The sequence below is a fragment of the Eumetopias jubatus genome, unplaced genomic scaffold (assembly GCF_037043125.1).
Source record: "Eumetopias jubatus isolate StellerSeaLion01/CBP00866 unplaced genomic scaffold, mEumJub1_p1.0 scaffold_7, whole genome shotgun sequence".
NCBI classification, from domain to species: domain Eukaryota; kingdom Metazoa; phylum Chordata; class Mammalia; order Carnivora; family Otariidae; genus Eumetopias; species Eumetopias jubatus.
This window is the reverse complement of record NW_028274813.1, coordinates 39,865,594-39,881,247: the sequence shown is the minus strand read 5'-3', so window position 1 is coordinate 39,881,247 and position 15,654 is coordinate 39,865,594. Positions and strand designations below refer to the sequence as shown.

General features: G+C 36.2%; 1 protein-coding gene across 1 annotated transcript in view; it reads left to right on the top strand.

Annotated features, from left to right (window-relative positions):
- Window positions 1-15,654, top strand: part of LRRC9 (leucine rich repeat containing 9) — a 97,407-nt gene that overhangs the window by 48,899 nt on the left and 32,854 nt on the right. The window contains exons 17-22 of the mRNA XM_028101043.2: window positions 3,342-3,533; window positions 4,873-4,998; window positions 7,688-7,822; window positions 8,779-8,956; window positions 11,141-11,361; window positions 12,845-12,967. Coding sequence (XP_027956844.2) covers window positions 3,342-3,533; window positions 4,873-4,998; window positions 7,688-7,822; window positions 8,779-8,956; window positions 11,141-11,361; window positions 12,845-12,967 — 975 coding nt within the window. The remainder of the gene's footprint in view (window positions 1-3,341; window positions 3,534-4,872; window positions 4,999-7,687; window positions 7,823-8,778; window positions 8,957-11,140; window positions 11,362-12,844; window positions 12,968-15,654) is intronic.

Sequence of the window (15,654 nt, the reverse complement as noted above, 5' to 3'; positions counted from 1 at the left end):
TCAGTAAATTATTACAAGGTGAACGTGCTTATTACTGACGCCTAGGTCAAGAAATGGAACTTTGTAACCTACAACATAGGTTATCCATCAGATACTGCCCTGATGCTTCCTTCTTCCTCTCACATAGACAATGGATACCATGTAGGTCCTGTCGTTGATGGTGGTTTATCCTTACAATTTCTTTGGGGGCTTATGGGGCTACCTTGTCATGTAACTTTGTTATAAATGTCCATAGAATTTGAGTTTTATCAATTTATTCTGTTTTCATGTGGGGATTCAGAGAGATTGAAAACCTATGCTGTCTCCACCTCTTTATTCTCCAGTAGTGAGCTTTGTATGTGTGTTTAATATGAATTATGTTTATCCTGGCATTATAGAAGGTTATGATCTAGTTTAATCACTCACCTGTCATTCCTCTTGTCTTCTATGTTTTTTAAGTTGCCTTTGAGATATCTCATTTTTACTATTATTTTCCTTAAGCATATCTCTAATATGGAGAGTTTCCATACCCCTCTTGCATGCTAGAAGTTGCTTCTACTAGGTTACAGAAAGTAAATGTATTATTCTTAAGTGTTCATCATCCTGGCTTTGCCTTTTAAATCAAAATACCCAACCTAACACCTAACACTGTTTAACACAGGCCATGCGTTAATTTAATGGAATACTTGGGCTTCATTAGTGGTGGGAAAAATATATACACTATATGGTTTTTTTAAAAGTCTAAACAAGACATCCATACAAGATAAATTAAAAAACCCTAAGCTGCATGTTTATCATTCACTCACCTGAACTATTGGGAAAAGAGAGTATCTAAGAGAAAGGAACAGGAAGAGATTTTTTTTCTCTGAAAATAGCTCCACCACAATCAGAGTTGGCCAGGGACAAATATGTATGGCTATTTGCAATCTAAATCTAGATCATGTGCCTAATTTTTTACTGAGACAATACTTCTGTTTGATCTTTTCCAATGAGAAACTGATTGCTAAAGTGTTTCTGATGTCTAGAGAGAGCTAATTTATATTTAGAGAATGAACCATTATCCATAAGAATTTTTAAAAGAGGTGTTGTGGGTTTTAATCTTTATAAGTTGGCTGTACTATACTATAATTTAAGAAAGACAAACTGAAGCACAAGAACTATTAAGAAACCCCTGCTACAAAACTGAAAATACTGTCTGTTCATAGAGTCTGTTTTATATCTTGGGAATGTAAAAATGAAGATCCCATCCCTGTTTTTAAGGAAAGAAGGCAATTATCTTTTTATGATGTATGGTTCCCATATGCTAGTCTGCATTCAAATGCCAGAATTTGGGATAAGTTTTTACCACTTTATGATGAAAACTGGGAGAAGACAGGCCATGTAGTAAATTTTTATAAAGCAAAATTGATTTCATTTAAAGACTATTCTAAGATTATGTCCTTAATACTGTCAAATATCCTTTTGTTCAAGAAATTATGATAGCAAATGATTGTATGTTTGTTTGTTTTACTATGCTTGCTTATGAGAATCAAAAGCCAATAATGCTATTTGGTTTCCAGGAATTTTTTTAAGATTTTAATGATCTGAAGAAAAAAAAAGATTTTAATGATCTGTACATTCAATTCCTGCAGCCTGAACCACTATAATAAGTGCTTTTCCAAGAATATAAACTATAGCGTGACTAATTCTATGCTGAAGTCAAACAACTGTTGGAATTACCTATAAAGAAATCAAGTTCACTTTTAATCTATAGTAATATTACCTTTATTTATTTATTTATTCATGAGAGACAGAGGGAGAGAGAGAGAGAGAAGCAGAGGGAGAAGCAGTCTCCCAAGGAGCAGGGAGCCCGATGCGGGGCTCGATCCCAGGACCCTGGGATCATGACCTGAGCCGAAGGCAGATGCTTAACCATCTGAGCCACCCAGGCGCCCTGTAATATTACCTTTTTTTAAAAAAATATGTTGCAAAATATCTTCTTAAAGTTTTCTTTATCTCTTCTTTGTTCTATGAATTAGCATATACCTTAAAAGAAAATTTTATTTGCAACAAATAGAAGTAACAAATTAGGTCTTAAAGACTTCTTACAAAAAGTTAGTTGAAGATCTGAATAGATAAATGGCTAAAGACAAGAAACACAGTAAAGAACAAAATTTAAAAATGGCTAATACAAAACACATGGAAAGATGTTCAACTTCACTGGTAATAAGCAATATAAATTAAAATAAAGCAGGTGAACTGGTGTGTATTTAAGAAAATGAGCATTCCCATATTCTACTATTGGAAGAAAAAATTGGTACAAACTTCCTTGAAAATTATTTAGCAGTATATATCAAAAATCTTAACAACATAGGGGTGCCTGGGTGGCTCAGTTGGCTGAGCATCCAACTCTTGATCTCAGCTCATGGTCATGAGTTTGAGCCCTATGTTAGGCTCCCCACCAGGCGTGGAGCCTACTTAAAAAAAAAAAAAAGTTAAAAAAATCAGCAATATAGAAATCCTTAAAACTTATAATAATCCCATTTCTAAAAATATTTTCTGTAAAAATATCAGAGTCTCAGTTAAAGTATCATGATCATGGATGTTTGTTGCAGTGTTGCCCACAATTAGAAGCCACATTATTGTTCATAGTAAAATGTTTAAAAATAATCCTAACAATTCACTTATTGGAATATTAGACAATCATGCAAAACCATTTTGAAGAATATTTAATGATGTGTGAACATTAAAGGGATACAAATTTCTATATAATACAATCTGTTTTATGTAAGAAAAATATATGTGCATAATAATTAAAAACAATGTTTTCAGTGGTTTCTTCTGAGCAATAGAATTATATGTGTTTTCTATTTTTCTTTTTATTTATTTACTACATTTCCTAAATTTTCAACATAGACCATGCATTAATTTAATGATTTTTAAGTTATTAAAAATCATGTACTTTTAAAAATGAGAAATATAGAATAGGTTTAATTTCTACCTCTGAAAATGAACCTTTTTGAGCCAGACTGTGGGTTCAGTGGTATAAACCAGAAGTCCAGATAGTAAGAACTGTAATTCCTTGTTTTTTGGAGACAAATTGTCTTGTCAGTTACTTTTTGCCTTCTTTTCTATGAAAACAAACACTGTCACTCCACATTACAAGGGTGAAGTAAGAATTAAGAGAGGTCTAAAAATAAAATACCTTTGCTCTCTGGGAGAATACATACATTGATACCATAATTGCTATATATCTACTGTGTAAGTTTTCTGTAAGAATTACCAAAAAACATATAAAGTGCTTAGTGAATCATAGAGAAAAGAACTCTGTAAAAGCAAGCTGTGATCCTTTTTAGCACCACTTCTATTTGTATGTGTTGCAGTATAACCTTGAATATTTGGATGCAAGCCATAATCATGTGATAACCCTGGAGGGATTTAGAGGTCTGATGAAACTGAAGCACTTAGACTTGAGCTGGAATCAACTGAAAAAATCTGGCGATGAAATAAATATGTTATGCAAACACACCACAAGCCTTCTTACTCTTGATATTAGGCATAATCCATGGCAAAAGGTAGGCAGCAGATGTATTTATAAAAAAGCAAATGATCATTTTTATTTCAAAGCCAGTTTCTCACTACTATTCAGTAGTAGCCAGAAATAGACAAACTATCTTTGTTTTACTAGAATTCCTTTTAAGTATTTCATAAGTTGAATTTAGTGTAGTGTAGTGATCAAATGAATCAAATGTTACTAAAAGATTTTTTTGATAAGCTCTAATAATTTGAGAGTATTGTGGCTTTATGAGTGTTAGATACCATTGCCATTTGCAAACCTTGGGAGGGTTTATATAGTTCAGTGTGCTAGAACCTACTGTAATGAGGCATGGGACCAAGAATAATAGAATATAGGATGCCTGGGTGGCTCAGTCAGTTGAGCATCTGCCTTCATCTCAGGTCCTGATCCCAGGGTCCTGGGATCAAGTCCCACATTGGGCTCCTTGCTCAGCGGGGAGCCTTCTTCTCTCTCTGTCTGCTGCTCCCCCTGCTTGTGCTCACTCTCTCTCTCTCTGACAAATAAATACATAAAATCTTTTTAAAAAGGAATAATAGAATACAATGAGAGAGACAGACCATTAAGGGGGAACAAATTTGTCACTTCCCCTGATAAGCCTGTATTATAAAGGCTTATGTTCTGTTACAAAAGGAAATTTGATTGAACACTATTTTTTTCTCATCACAAAAATACATAGATTCATGCTAAGAAATTTCAGTATTCAATGATTATGTTTAAGGGTATCCCCAAGTATTTAAAATAAGCCCCAACTTTATAATTTCAAGAATCCTCCTTTCCTTGCTTTTCAAAAATGTATATAAGACTGTTCAACATTTTAAAAAGAGGCTAATGATTGGTTCTATTAAATTTTCCATATTACTATGTTTACATTGTTGTATTTTTTCTTTTTTGCTCAGAAAAATAGGATATTTTTCCTTTACCAAAGCAGACCCAGAATGTGCCTGGTCATAGTACAGCTCTCTTCCTGTTGCCAAACTAGAAGTCAGGGGCTAAAGATCGAGATAGAAGCACACACAGAGCTAACTAGCTGCTGATCTAGATAAACCGGAGGTACTGCAGTTCTCTAAACACTTTTCACCACACTTTTCAACAGCTTACAGGACTCCCTTCCTTCATAAGAGTAGAGATATCCACCTTCAAATGAAACAGATCAGTTCTTCAATATAACTTAATTTCAGCTATTAGAGAACTAAGTTAAACCCTTATTTGTAGATATAACTAATAAAGTGGGAGATGCATAATTTTGAATTACATGGGAAGGAATGAAGAAGCACTCCTTTCCACATCATAACATATGTAATATTTTGTAAAAATTAACTTTTTGTTATTTTCCCAAGCCAGCCACATTAAGGCTGAGTGTTATTGGCAGATTAAAGACTCTCACTCATTTAGATGGACTCTTCATTTCTAAAGAAGAAGCAACAGCAGCTATGAAATTTATTACTGGAACAAAGATTACTCAGGTTGGATTTTACTGTTTAATATTTTTGTGCTATTTAGAATATACAAATTATATTTCTGTACTCTTGCTTTGTTAAGATTTTGTATCCTCTCTTAGCATTCTAATAAAAAATCAGTTAATATATAACATTCATATCACTTGAACTTTTTCTCCTGTTTAAATATATCCCATTTAAATATCAACTGGTTGTGTGGATTCTCATCCCTGCACACTACCCCAAAAATCAACAAAAATGCCTCCAGGGTAACTGTTTTTTTCCTATGAACCTGAGCTCATCAGAGTCCTTTCTAGCGCCTACATGAAAATAAACAACTTTCCAGGGATAAGGTAAGCTTGGAAGCCTTGATAAAGCACTTAGTGAATTATCTACTTAGTACTGATATTATAAGTATCTGGCTAAAACACACACACACACACACACACACACACACACACACACACACACACACAACCTATTAACTTGGGGGCATGGGGAATGCACATATTATCCAGATTAAGAATGCTGTACTTTGGCCAAAGTAGCTTCATCTTAAATATCTTCACTCTAGTTTTCTAGCTATTTACTTTTTATTAGATATTTGAATATTAATTCCTTAATGTAATGTTTAATTTAGGATCTATTCAAAATGAAGGAAAGGAAATTTTTGTTGATAAAAATATAATTAATTCCTCAAGAGGAGTTGGGGATTTACCCTACCAGAAATCAAAACTTACTAAAATCCTTTAAGACAATGCAGATTTGGGGCACCTGGTTGGCTTAGTCAGTTAAATGTCTGACTCTTGAATTCAGCTCAGGTCTTGATCTCAGGGTCATGAGTTCAAGCCCCATACTGGGCTCCATGCTGAGAGTGGAGCCTACTTAAAAAAAATGTTGGTTTGGCACAGACCAAGAGAACAGAACATAAAGACCCAATATAGACCCATACATACATGGAAATTTGACAAACAACAAGCAGAGCTGCCTTTATTAGATCAGAGAGGCTAGTCAATAAAAGGCACTGGGACAAGTGCATTAAGGACTTCATTATAAAAGTCAAAATCAAGAATGTTTTAGAAGTAAAGATAGATATTGTCATTATGACCCTGAATGAGGAAAGAACTTACTACACAAGAAACCAAGAGCATAAATATGAAAGACTGGATTTGTCTACATTAAAATTAATATATCTTTTCTTTAAAGGGCACACCATAAAGAAAGGGAAAAAACAAGCTACATACTGGGGAAAAATTTTGCAACACATCTAACTGCCAAAAGATATTATTTATATATCCAGAACATATCAGAAAAAAGACAATCAATCAAACAAAAATAGGTAAAAGATACTGGAGAGGAAATCAAAACAGCCAAATCACAGGAGAAGATGCTCCACTGCACTAGTATTCAAGAAAATGAACATTAAAACCACACAGTCTACCAACTGAGAGTCACCGGTAGTTGAAAGTTTTAAAGCCTAACAATATCAAGTTTTAGCAAAAAGTTGAAGTAGAAGTGGCAACTGGTATAACCACTTTGGAAAATAATTTGGCATTATTTAGGAAAGCTGAATATATACTTTCCCTATAACCCAGCATATACTCTAAAGAAACTCTTGCATGTATGCAGCAGGAGTCAAGAATATTCATAACAACAGTGTGAAAAACTGAACTCGGCCCCAGTGTTCACTGATGGGAGAATCGCTAAGGAAATACTGTCTAGCAGTGACACATGAATGAACTACCACTACATACAGCAGCATACATGAATCTCATGAACACAATGTTGATCAAAAAAGCTCAAAGAAGGGGCGCCTGGGTGGCTCAGATGGTTGGGCGTCTGCCTTCGGCTCAGGTCATGGTCCCGGAGTCCTGGGATCGGGTCCTGCATCAGGCTCCCTGCTCCTTGGGAGCCTGCTTCTCCCTCTGCCTTTCTCTCTCTCTGTCTCTCTCTGTCTCTCATGAATAAATAAATAAAATCTTAAAAAAAAAAAAAAGCTCAAAGAAGAACATGTACTTACTATTCAATTTACACATGGAGCCCAGTGTGGGGCTTGAACTCATGACTCTGAGATCAAGACCTGAGCTGAAATCAAGAGTCAGACATTTAACTGACTGAGTCACCCAAGCACCCCAAATCTGCATACATAAATCTCATGAACACAGTGTTGAGCAAAAAAGCTCATAGAAGAACACATACTTACTATTCAATTTACATAAGGTTCCAATATGTGTAAGACTAAATGATATATTATTTATGGGCACAAACATAAGTCTATAAAGCAAATGAATGGTAGATAGAAAATCTGAGATCGTTTGACTGCTTCTTAGGGCATTGATTGATTCACCTGAGGTGCGTGATGGTTTCTGAGGGGAAGGAGAGGAAAAGGGTTAGGATGGGGCACACAGGGAGCTTCCAGGTAGGAGGAATATTCTAGCTCTGAAACCTGTTTAATGGATGGATTATATTGATGTTTGTATTACAGCAATCCTTTCATAGGTCTATAAATTTTATTTTGTACATGGTTAAATATCTGCTAAGATAAAAAGTAAAATACATAAAGTATATCTAGATATTGAAAACATTTTAAGGCAAAGAAAATGTCATATTTTAAAATTATTCATTGGGCCACTCATCTAAGAAACAATACCTTTATATATAAATGACCCGCTATATGCCATTTCCTTTATTCATCATGTGTTTTTTATTTTATTAGTTATCTCTCTTACGGCATTCTGGTACTAAAGAGGAGAGACCACGGATACTTAGTATATGGCCTTCTGCCAAAATTCTGACACAGATTTCAAAGTTAGGACCACATTTATATCTGAGCGGAAACTGGTACTTGAAGGTAAAAGCTAATTCTATTAAACCTATATAAAAGCTTAATTTCAATTGATTTTAATCAACTTTGGTCTTTGTATCATTAAGAGGGTACAGATAGGTAAGGGGCAGAAAACTGGAAGAGCCAAATTAGAATCAAACAAGGAGGTCAAGTCGTGAACGGTAATATCACAGGGACTAGACCTTAATGGTGGTCACCACAGAACTGGAGATTTAGGATAAAGGTACACTGTAAGACCAAAGGGTAGGTTTTGATAATACATCAAAATAAGCAAACTTGAAAGCTCAGAACCAGAGATCAAGCCAAAAGTTTGGGTAGCAATGTAAAAGAAATCAAGAATCCCAGCATGGGACTAGGAGAACTGGTCAGAATTCAGCCAAGGATAAGGGGGAAGGGTTAGAGGGCAATACCAGCTTCTTTTTGCTGCACAAAGCACCCTTATACATTTTTTTTTTATTACCAGCTATGTACAGATATGTAGCTGTGATGCAGGCTCAGTGACAGCTCTGGCTGACCCCACAGTGAGTTTTGGAATCAGAATGACTCTTTAAATTTGCCCCAGGTTGGGCTGAGATGGCCAGGCCTTTATATCCCTCCATCATTGGATGTGGGCCAGCCTGGGACCGAGCATGACCTTGGGCAAGGCAGCTCTCTGCAGCTGAGGCTGTCCCAGAAGGCCCTGACAGCCCAAGGCTTTCCGCCAACAGCACTCCCAGCAGCTGGGACAAGTTTTTCACTTTGGTTGGAATCTGGCCAGCACAGTGTCCGTAAAACCACTTAAGTCCCTCTTGGAGTTATAATCTTGTCAAATCTTACTCTTTGTAAGCTTCACTATGTCTTTAGTTCCTGAAGGAATTCCTTTGATGTCACTTACCACATTTGAATTATTTCATTAGCCTTTTTGTAGCACTGAGTTTATTGGTAAGATTCGGAAGTAACATAAAATGTGAATTATTCTACAGATAACTGCTCTAAATTTAGATGGGCAACATCTCTTTGAAATTACAAATTTAGAAAAATTAGAAAATTTGAAATGGGCATCATTCAGCAACAATAATCTCACTAAAATGGGAGGCTTGGAATCCTGTGTTAACTTGGAAGAGCTCACATTAGACGGAAACTGTATCTCAAAGATAGAAGGTATGTGAGAATTTGAAAATTTTAAGATATGAACGTCTAATTAACAAGAGCAAAAAATGAATAACACTGAGGACAGAATTTCTGAGTCTGAGGAGGAAGATGTCTAGAGAAGTTCCAAGAAGGTTTGGGGCAGAGCGTTCTACACATCTACTGATGGGATCTGTGACCGGTTGCTATGTGTAATGAGCCCAGCTAGCAGACTTGCACCTCCTCTGACTTCCCTCTCTCTTCTGTAGCAATGTTTACCACTATTACCAAACCTAGCACATTACAAACTAGGCAGTAATTAATATCTACAGAGTGGGAAAAATGAATGAATGAGTGAGGTGTGCTTTTGAAAAAGAGAAAACAGCCCAATTCATTTTTCAAAATATGGAATTAAGGTTACATTTGGAAATGTGAAGACTTTAACAAAAATGAACACTTTATTCACTAGAGGTTGAAAATCAATAGGGATCCATATAAAGTACTGTTAAGCAACTTTACTAATGTCGGGTTTATCTGGGTATAGAATATTTCTGGTTGTCCATTTTGCTAACAAGGTTGTCCTTGTCAAGAAGAGAAGGTAAGAATTGGAAATCATGACTGGAAGAGACTTCATTTATACTTTACTCACTTTTGAATTGTTGGATTCTTTTCAGCATGTGTGTGTGTGTGTGTCTGTGTGCTTTTTCATAAACTAGAAAACTCTGTTTCAAAAAAATCACATATGCAAAAGCAAGTACTAAATATCTTTAAAAAACAGTATGTATAACATTTAGTTATACTTTATTTTGATGGCTCCTAACAATCTGCTTCTAAAACTTGCTTGATCATAAGAATCATTTGGGACACTGAGTGAATATACAGATTCACAGGCCTCTCCTTTGTAGATTTCAATTGAGTAAACCTGGGGGTAGCTCAGACATGTCTTTAGAACCATCACTAGTCTTCCATTCCCATACAATAGGGTGTTAGTTTTCCTTTATATGTATAAATGAGAACCCGGTTTCCTTTTTATTCCCATCCATAATCCCACTGAAGGGAAGAATCCTCCAACCTATATTTTTCCTATACTCACTTTGCAGAGATGATAGTTTTACCACACTAAAGTTTAACAGATATTTCTCTCCTTTTCTCCAGACACAGAAGGTTTAAAATCCACCTAAGGATTTTTGTCTTGATGGTTTTATCCTAACTTGCTAGATCAATTTACTTTCAGCATTGCATAGTCATGATGAAGGCTGGTGTGAAAGGCCAGCAAGGACAAAATGTACTGAGAACCAATTATTTGCCAAAAGCTATGACTGACCCTTTTCAAATGCCATTCCATTTGATTCCATAACCCCTTGGGAGCAGATTTCAGTATGTCCTGTTTTTTTTTGTTTGTTTGTTTGTTTTGTTTTTAAGTATGCTCCACGCCCAACATTGGGCATGAACTTATAACCATGAGATAGAGACCTGACTGAGATCAAGAGTTAGATGCCCAACCAATTGAGCCACCCAGGCTCCCCTCAGTACATCGTTTTTATGGATGAGGAAAATGAGGCACAGACGTTTCAAAATTTTATATAATATATTTATGGTCCCAAATTTAGTAGTCATACATTTGAAACCAACTCTGACTCCAAAGTTCTCATCTTTCAATTTATACCATTCTACCTACAGCTAAAAAGTACCTCCAGTGCATAGCATACCTAAGAGTTAGATTGTGGTGAGAGGTGACATTTTCTAAAGTTCTGTCTTTTAAGTACTTTTAAGCATACAAAGGTAGAATTAGGCCAAATGGTTCTTTTTAATACAAATGATGCCACAATGAAGAATACTTTACAAAGTGTTGTATCTAGTTCCTTACCTTTACTGTTTTAAAATGGGGGCTGGTGATTTTTTTGAGCTTTGTGTTACTTTGATGGTAAAAATCTTAATTATATCATTTGAAGTTTATTTGAAAGCAAAACTCAGTATTTCCTACATAATACCTTCCCTTAACACCTAAGAAGACGGAGTCTACTTAGAAATCCAAAACTGGAATTTAATGTATTAGCTGGGACTTCATACACGTTATATCCTTCTTAAACAAAAGCTAAAACAATGATAGTTAATGCTGCAGAGTCTGTAAAGAGTAAAACAGCCAGTGAGTTGTTTTTTTTTAATTAACTTTTCAGTGCTATCTGAATCTTTTCTTGAATTTACTTATTTTTCTAGGCATTTCCAAGCTGACTAAATTAACTCGCCTCAGCATAAATAATAATCTTCTAACTGGTTTGGAAAAACATACATTTGATAACTTGCTTCATCTTCACTCCCTTTCTCTTGAGAACAACAGAATCACTTCATTGAGTGGTTTACTAAAAGCTGTTACTCTGGTTGAATTATACATAAGCAATAACTATATTGCTCTCAATCAGGAGATCTACAATTTAAAGGTGACTATCTAGGGTGGTAATGTTTTTGTTTTTTAAAATACGTATTATTTCTTTATATTATGAAAATAGTGCATGTTCAATGTATAGGATTTGGAAAATATAGAAAAATATAAACAAAATAAAAGTCAAGAATAACAAGGTTTACTAAAATGTACTTGCATTCAATTTATGCATACATAAAAACATATGTATATGTAACCATAATGTCCCCAAGTTGACAACCTACTAGGGCAATTTTTTTTTAAGTACAAATAAAATATTCAAGCCCCACTAGCCGGTGCCTTCCTCAGTATTTCCAAGGATCCCCCAATCTGGTTGGGGAGTAAGAGTCTTTAACATTTCCTCTTCTCAGAGGAACTTTTGATTATCTCTCACTTACTTGTTCTTACTGGTGACTCCAACTCTTTCTGGCCAACTTTGCCTAGCTTTGTCCTCTTTAATTCTCCCAATGAAACGTTTAAGTCAAGGCTACTGTATAATAGGCTTTTCTGAAGATTTGAATAAAATGGAGGTTTACTACAGCACAGAATAGGAATTCACTTCAAATGCATTGTGTGACTTCACTGTTTCTAAAGTTCAATGGCCATTCCCTAGAACTGGGACTCTCATGATGGCCTCTTTCTTTTGCTGATACCGTATCGCTAGGATTTTACCCTCTACCAAAAACTTATGTCCGTTTCCTATCTTTCCTTGTGTTCAGTCTTCCCCTTCCTACTCCCTCAATATAACTACTTCTTCTAAAGCTGCAGAGGCAACCTAATCAATGATAGCAGCAACAAAATAAACCATTTTACATCATGATGCAGAGTAGTGTTACTCCTGCTTGTCTTAACCTCTCCCATCCACATCTCCTCTGGGCTCTTCCTGCACAACAAAGGCATATCAAAATATCCTATCTAATAAGAAAGCACATTTTCCCTTAAGATGAATTCTGCCACTCTCTCAGAAGATAGGATCACATCAGTTTTATCCCTCATCAGAAGGCAGTGTTTTTCATTCTTGTTACATCTATAGACACACATGCATACTATTTAATAGGACAGTATTCCATAAACAAAGCATATGGTTTTAAACTTAGCAAAGTTCCCTCCATGTCTTTACTACTGATAGCAATACATTTAGCAGCAGCATCCTAAAAGAGATTCTGATCATTTAACATATACCACTGAAATAGTGTACAAAATTAGAACTTACTGGTCTGCAAGGATAACTCTTGCAATAAAATGTATACTTAAATCACTATGTGTATCACTAAATGTACACTGAAATCACTATGAAATGATAAAGTAATTCAAATATTAAAATTCAACGATGGTTAAACTCTTAAGGGGAAAAAAACTTGCTGGAGTATATATCTACTACATATATGTGTGTATGTATATGTGTGTATGTATATGTGTATAGGTAGGTAGATAGAGGTAGAGACAGAGAGAGATAGGGATATATAGATATAGCTTTACATGTATGTGTTTTTATTACCCAGGGTTTATGCAACCTGGTCATTCTTGACATGTATGGAAATATTATTGTATGGAATCAAGAAAACTACCGGTTGTTTGTAATATTTCATCTTCCAGAACTGAAAGCTTTGGATGGAATCTCAATTGTAAGCTGTTTTATGACTCATAGCATTTGGTCCAATTCATATTCATATATCCATAGGCCATAATCATTTTGAACTTTGCCTTCTCACTAGTATGATACCCAATCTAGGTCTCCCAAACACATTTTAGATCTGGGTTTTAAAATTTTCTCCTTTAGCCAATTCCTGTCTAAATTGAGGTGACAGGAAAGGAAAGATGCTGCTTACAGTTGTACCCACTAAATTCAGTGCCTAACAACTTAAAGAGTACAATTTTCTGAGACAGGATAGAAAACTGTTCTGGAGCCCTACCATTCTCTTGGGCCTAAAACCAGCTTCCTATTTCCTAGAAAAATTTAGGCAAAATATATTTGAACAAAAAAATGGTATGTCAGTGTCCCTAGTCACTGTAAGTAAGGCGATGTTGTTGTCAGGTGGAAGGTAGAGGTCCAAATTCTCCCACCTGGCCTCTGTTGACAACCTGGAGGTACATGATTTCTTACCTGCTAGGCTAGGGTAGAAGCTCACAGTCCATAGGCCTCCACGGACTCATCCTGACTCATTTCCTCTTCCCAGTCAGAAGTGCCTCATGCATGCTCCGCCATTATTACTGGGTGGAAGTGGAACAGGCTGCCCAAGTATTCTCTAGTAACGCTTGTGGGGGGGCGTGCATTACTGCTGGGAGAGGATGAAGGTCCATGCTGCTCACTCAGCAAAGGAATGATAGGTGCCTTGTTCCGCCAGGGCAAGAGGGGAAGTCTCTGCTCCCATTCTGCTTGTACAGGTGTAGATGGCACCACAATTTATTCCATGGCACTTGGTTAGAGTAGACCCATTATTGTCTAAAGGTTTTCTGGCTTGTTAGACTAGGCCTTTCCTAGTCTTTTGACTATATAGGGCAGGTGTTTATGTGAATTTTTGTTTTCTCTCGTTTTCTGAGTTTCTGGTGTCTCCAGCACCAAGTCCCACGTATATGAAGCAAAAAGAAAACCCAGATGTAAAGGAAAACCCATGTCTGTGTGTTTCCTTTACTCTCACACTGCACTGTAATCACAACACTTCTGACACCAAATGTGTGGGTTTTCCACATATAGGCAATTCTCTGACCCAGAATTCAGCTGAATTCTTACACCATCTATCTGGAGATAGGTTCAGATCCCACAGGCTAAGGGCTCAGTCCCACACTGTTGCCCCTGACCCCACTTCAGACACCAATCACAAGTCCAGGTTGGCACCTACGCTTCTGACTAACCGGCTATAAAAAGTTTCCATGACCGTCTTCTCGGATTTGATTAATTTGCTAGAGCAGCTCACAGAACTCAGGAAAACATTTGCTTACTAGATTACTGATTTATTATAAAAGGATATAAAACTCAGAAACAACCATATAAAAGAGAGGCATAGGGCAAGGTATACAGGAGGGGGCACCGAGCTTCCATGCTCTCTCTGAGCAAAGCACTTTTCCAAGCATCTCCACGTGGTCACCAACCTGAAGCTCTGTGAAGCCCCTCCTTTTGGGTTTTTATGGAGGCTCCACTATGTAGGTATGGCTGATTAAATCAGGGGCCAATGGTGACTGATTCAACCTCTAGCCCTTCTCCCTTCTCCAGAGATCAGGGAGTGGGACTGAAAGTTCCAACCCTCTAATCATAGTTGGCTCCCCTGGCAAACAGCCCCCATCCTTAGGGACTTTCTAAAAGTCACCTTTTAACATAAACTCAGTGTGGTTGAAAGAAGCTCGTTATGAATAACAAGACACTGTTTTCATCTTTATGGCTCTGGAGCAACCTCCCTCTCTTTTTTTTTTCTTTTCTTCCCCTATGTTCATCTGTTTTGTTTCTTGAATTCCATATATGAGTGAAATCATATGGTATTTGTCTTTCTCTAACTGACTTATTTCACTTAGCATAATACATTCTAGCTCCATCCATGTCATTGGAAATGGCAAGATTTCATTCTTTTTTATGGCTGAGCAATATTCCATTGTATATATATATATATATATATATATATATATATATATATATATATATACCACATCTTCTTTATCCATTCATCAATTGATAGCAACTCTTGCTCTAAGCCTCTTTTGAACTGTTAATATAACATTGGATTTCCTTCACTATATAACCTATTTATTAATTCCTTTACCCATATTTCTTCTTCTTTCCATTTATACCCAATGGTATAATTGGATATAAATGGAAGGGACACCACCTTTGGAAGGGACAATAGGCTGGGTCATTGTGCTGGTCTAGATTGTAGACAACAATATTAGTTTAGCAAGTACCTCACTTACTAGTTTAGCAAGTCCACTCCCATTCAGATAAGGTGAGATTATATAGGTGCAGGACTAGCAGTGGGCTGTTTTTGCCCTCAGACAATATAGCTACATTCACTGTTAAACCCAATTTTGTCAGATGGGGTGAAGGTAAAACCCATCCCCATCAGGCACTTAGGAATTCTGACATAAGGTTTAAAAACATAGTTATAGTTTCTTCTTTAGGAATCATCCCTGTTTCCAGCACTTATAGTTGTAGCCATGGTCCTATGATCAGGTAGGAAACAAAAGTTGAGGTGATGTGGGGAAGAACAAAAAGAATAGTGGTATATGAGCATCATCTTCCCTTACCAAGAATTGCATAGCCATAACAGCATTTTCCCCACAGCCAGCAGAAAAACAGAGAAATCTATGGACATTTCTTTAGCCC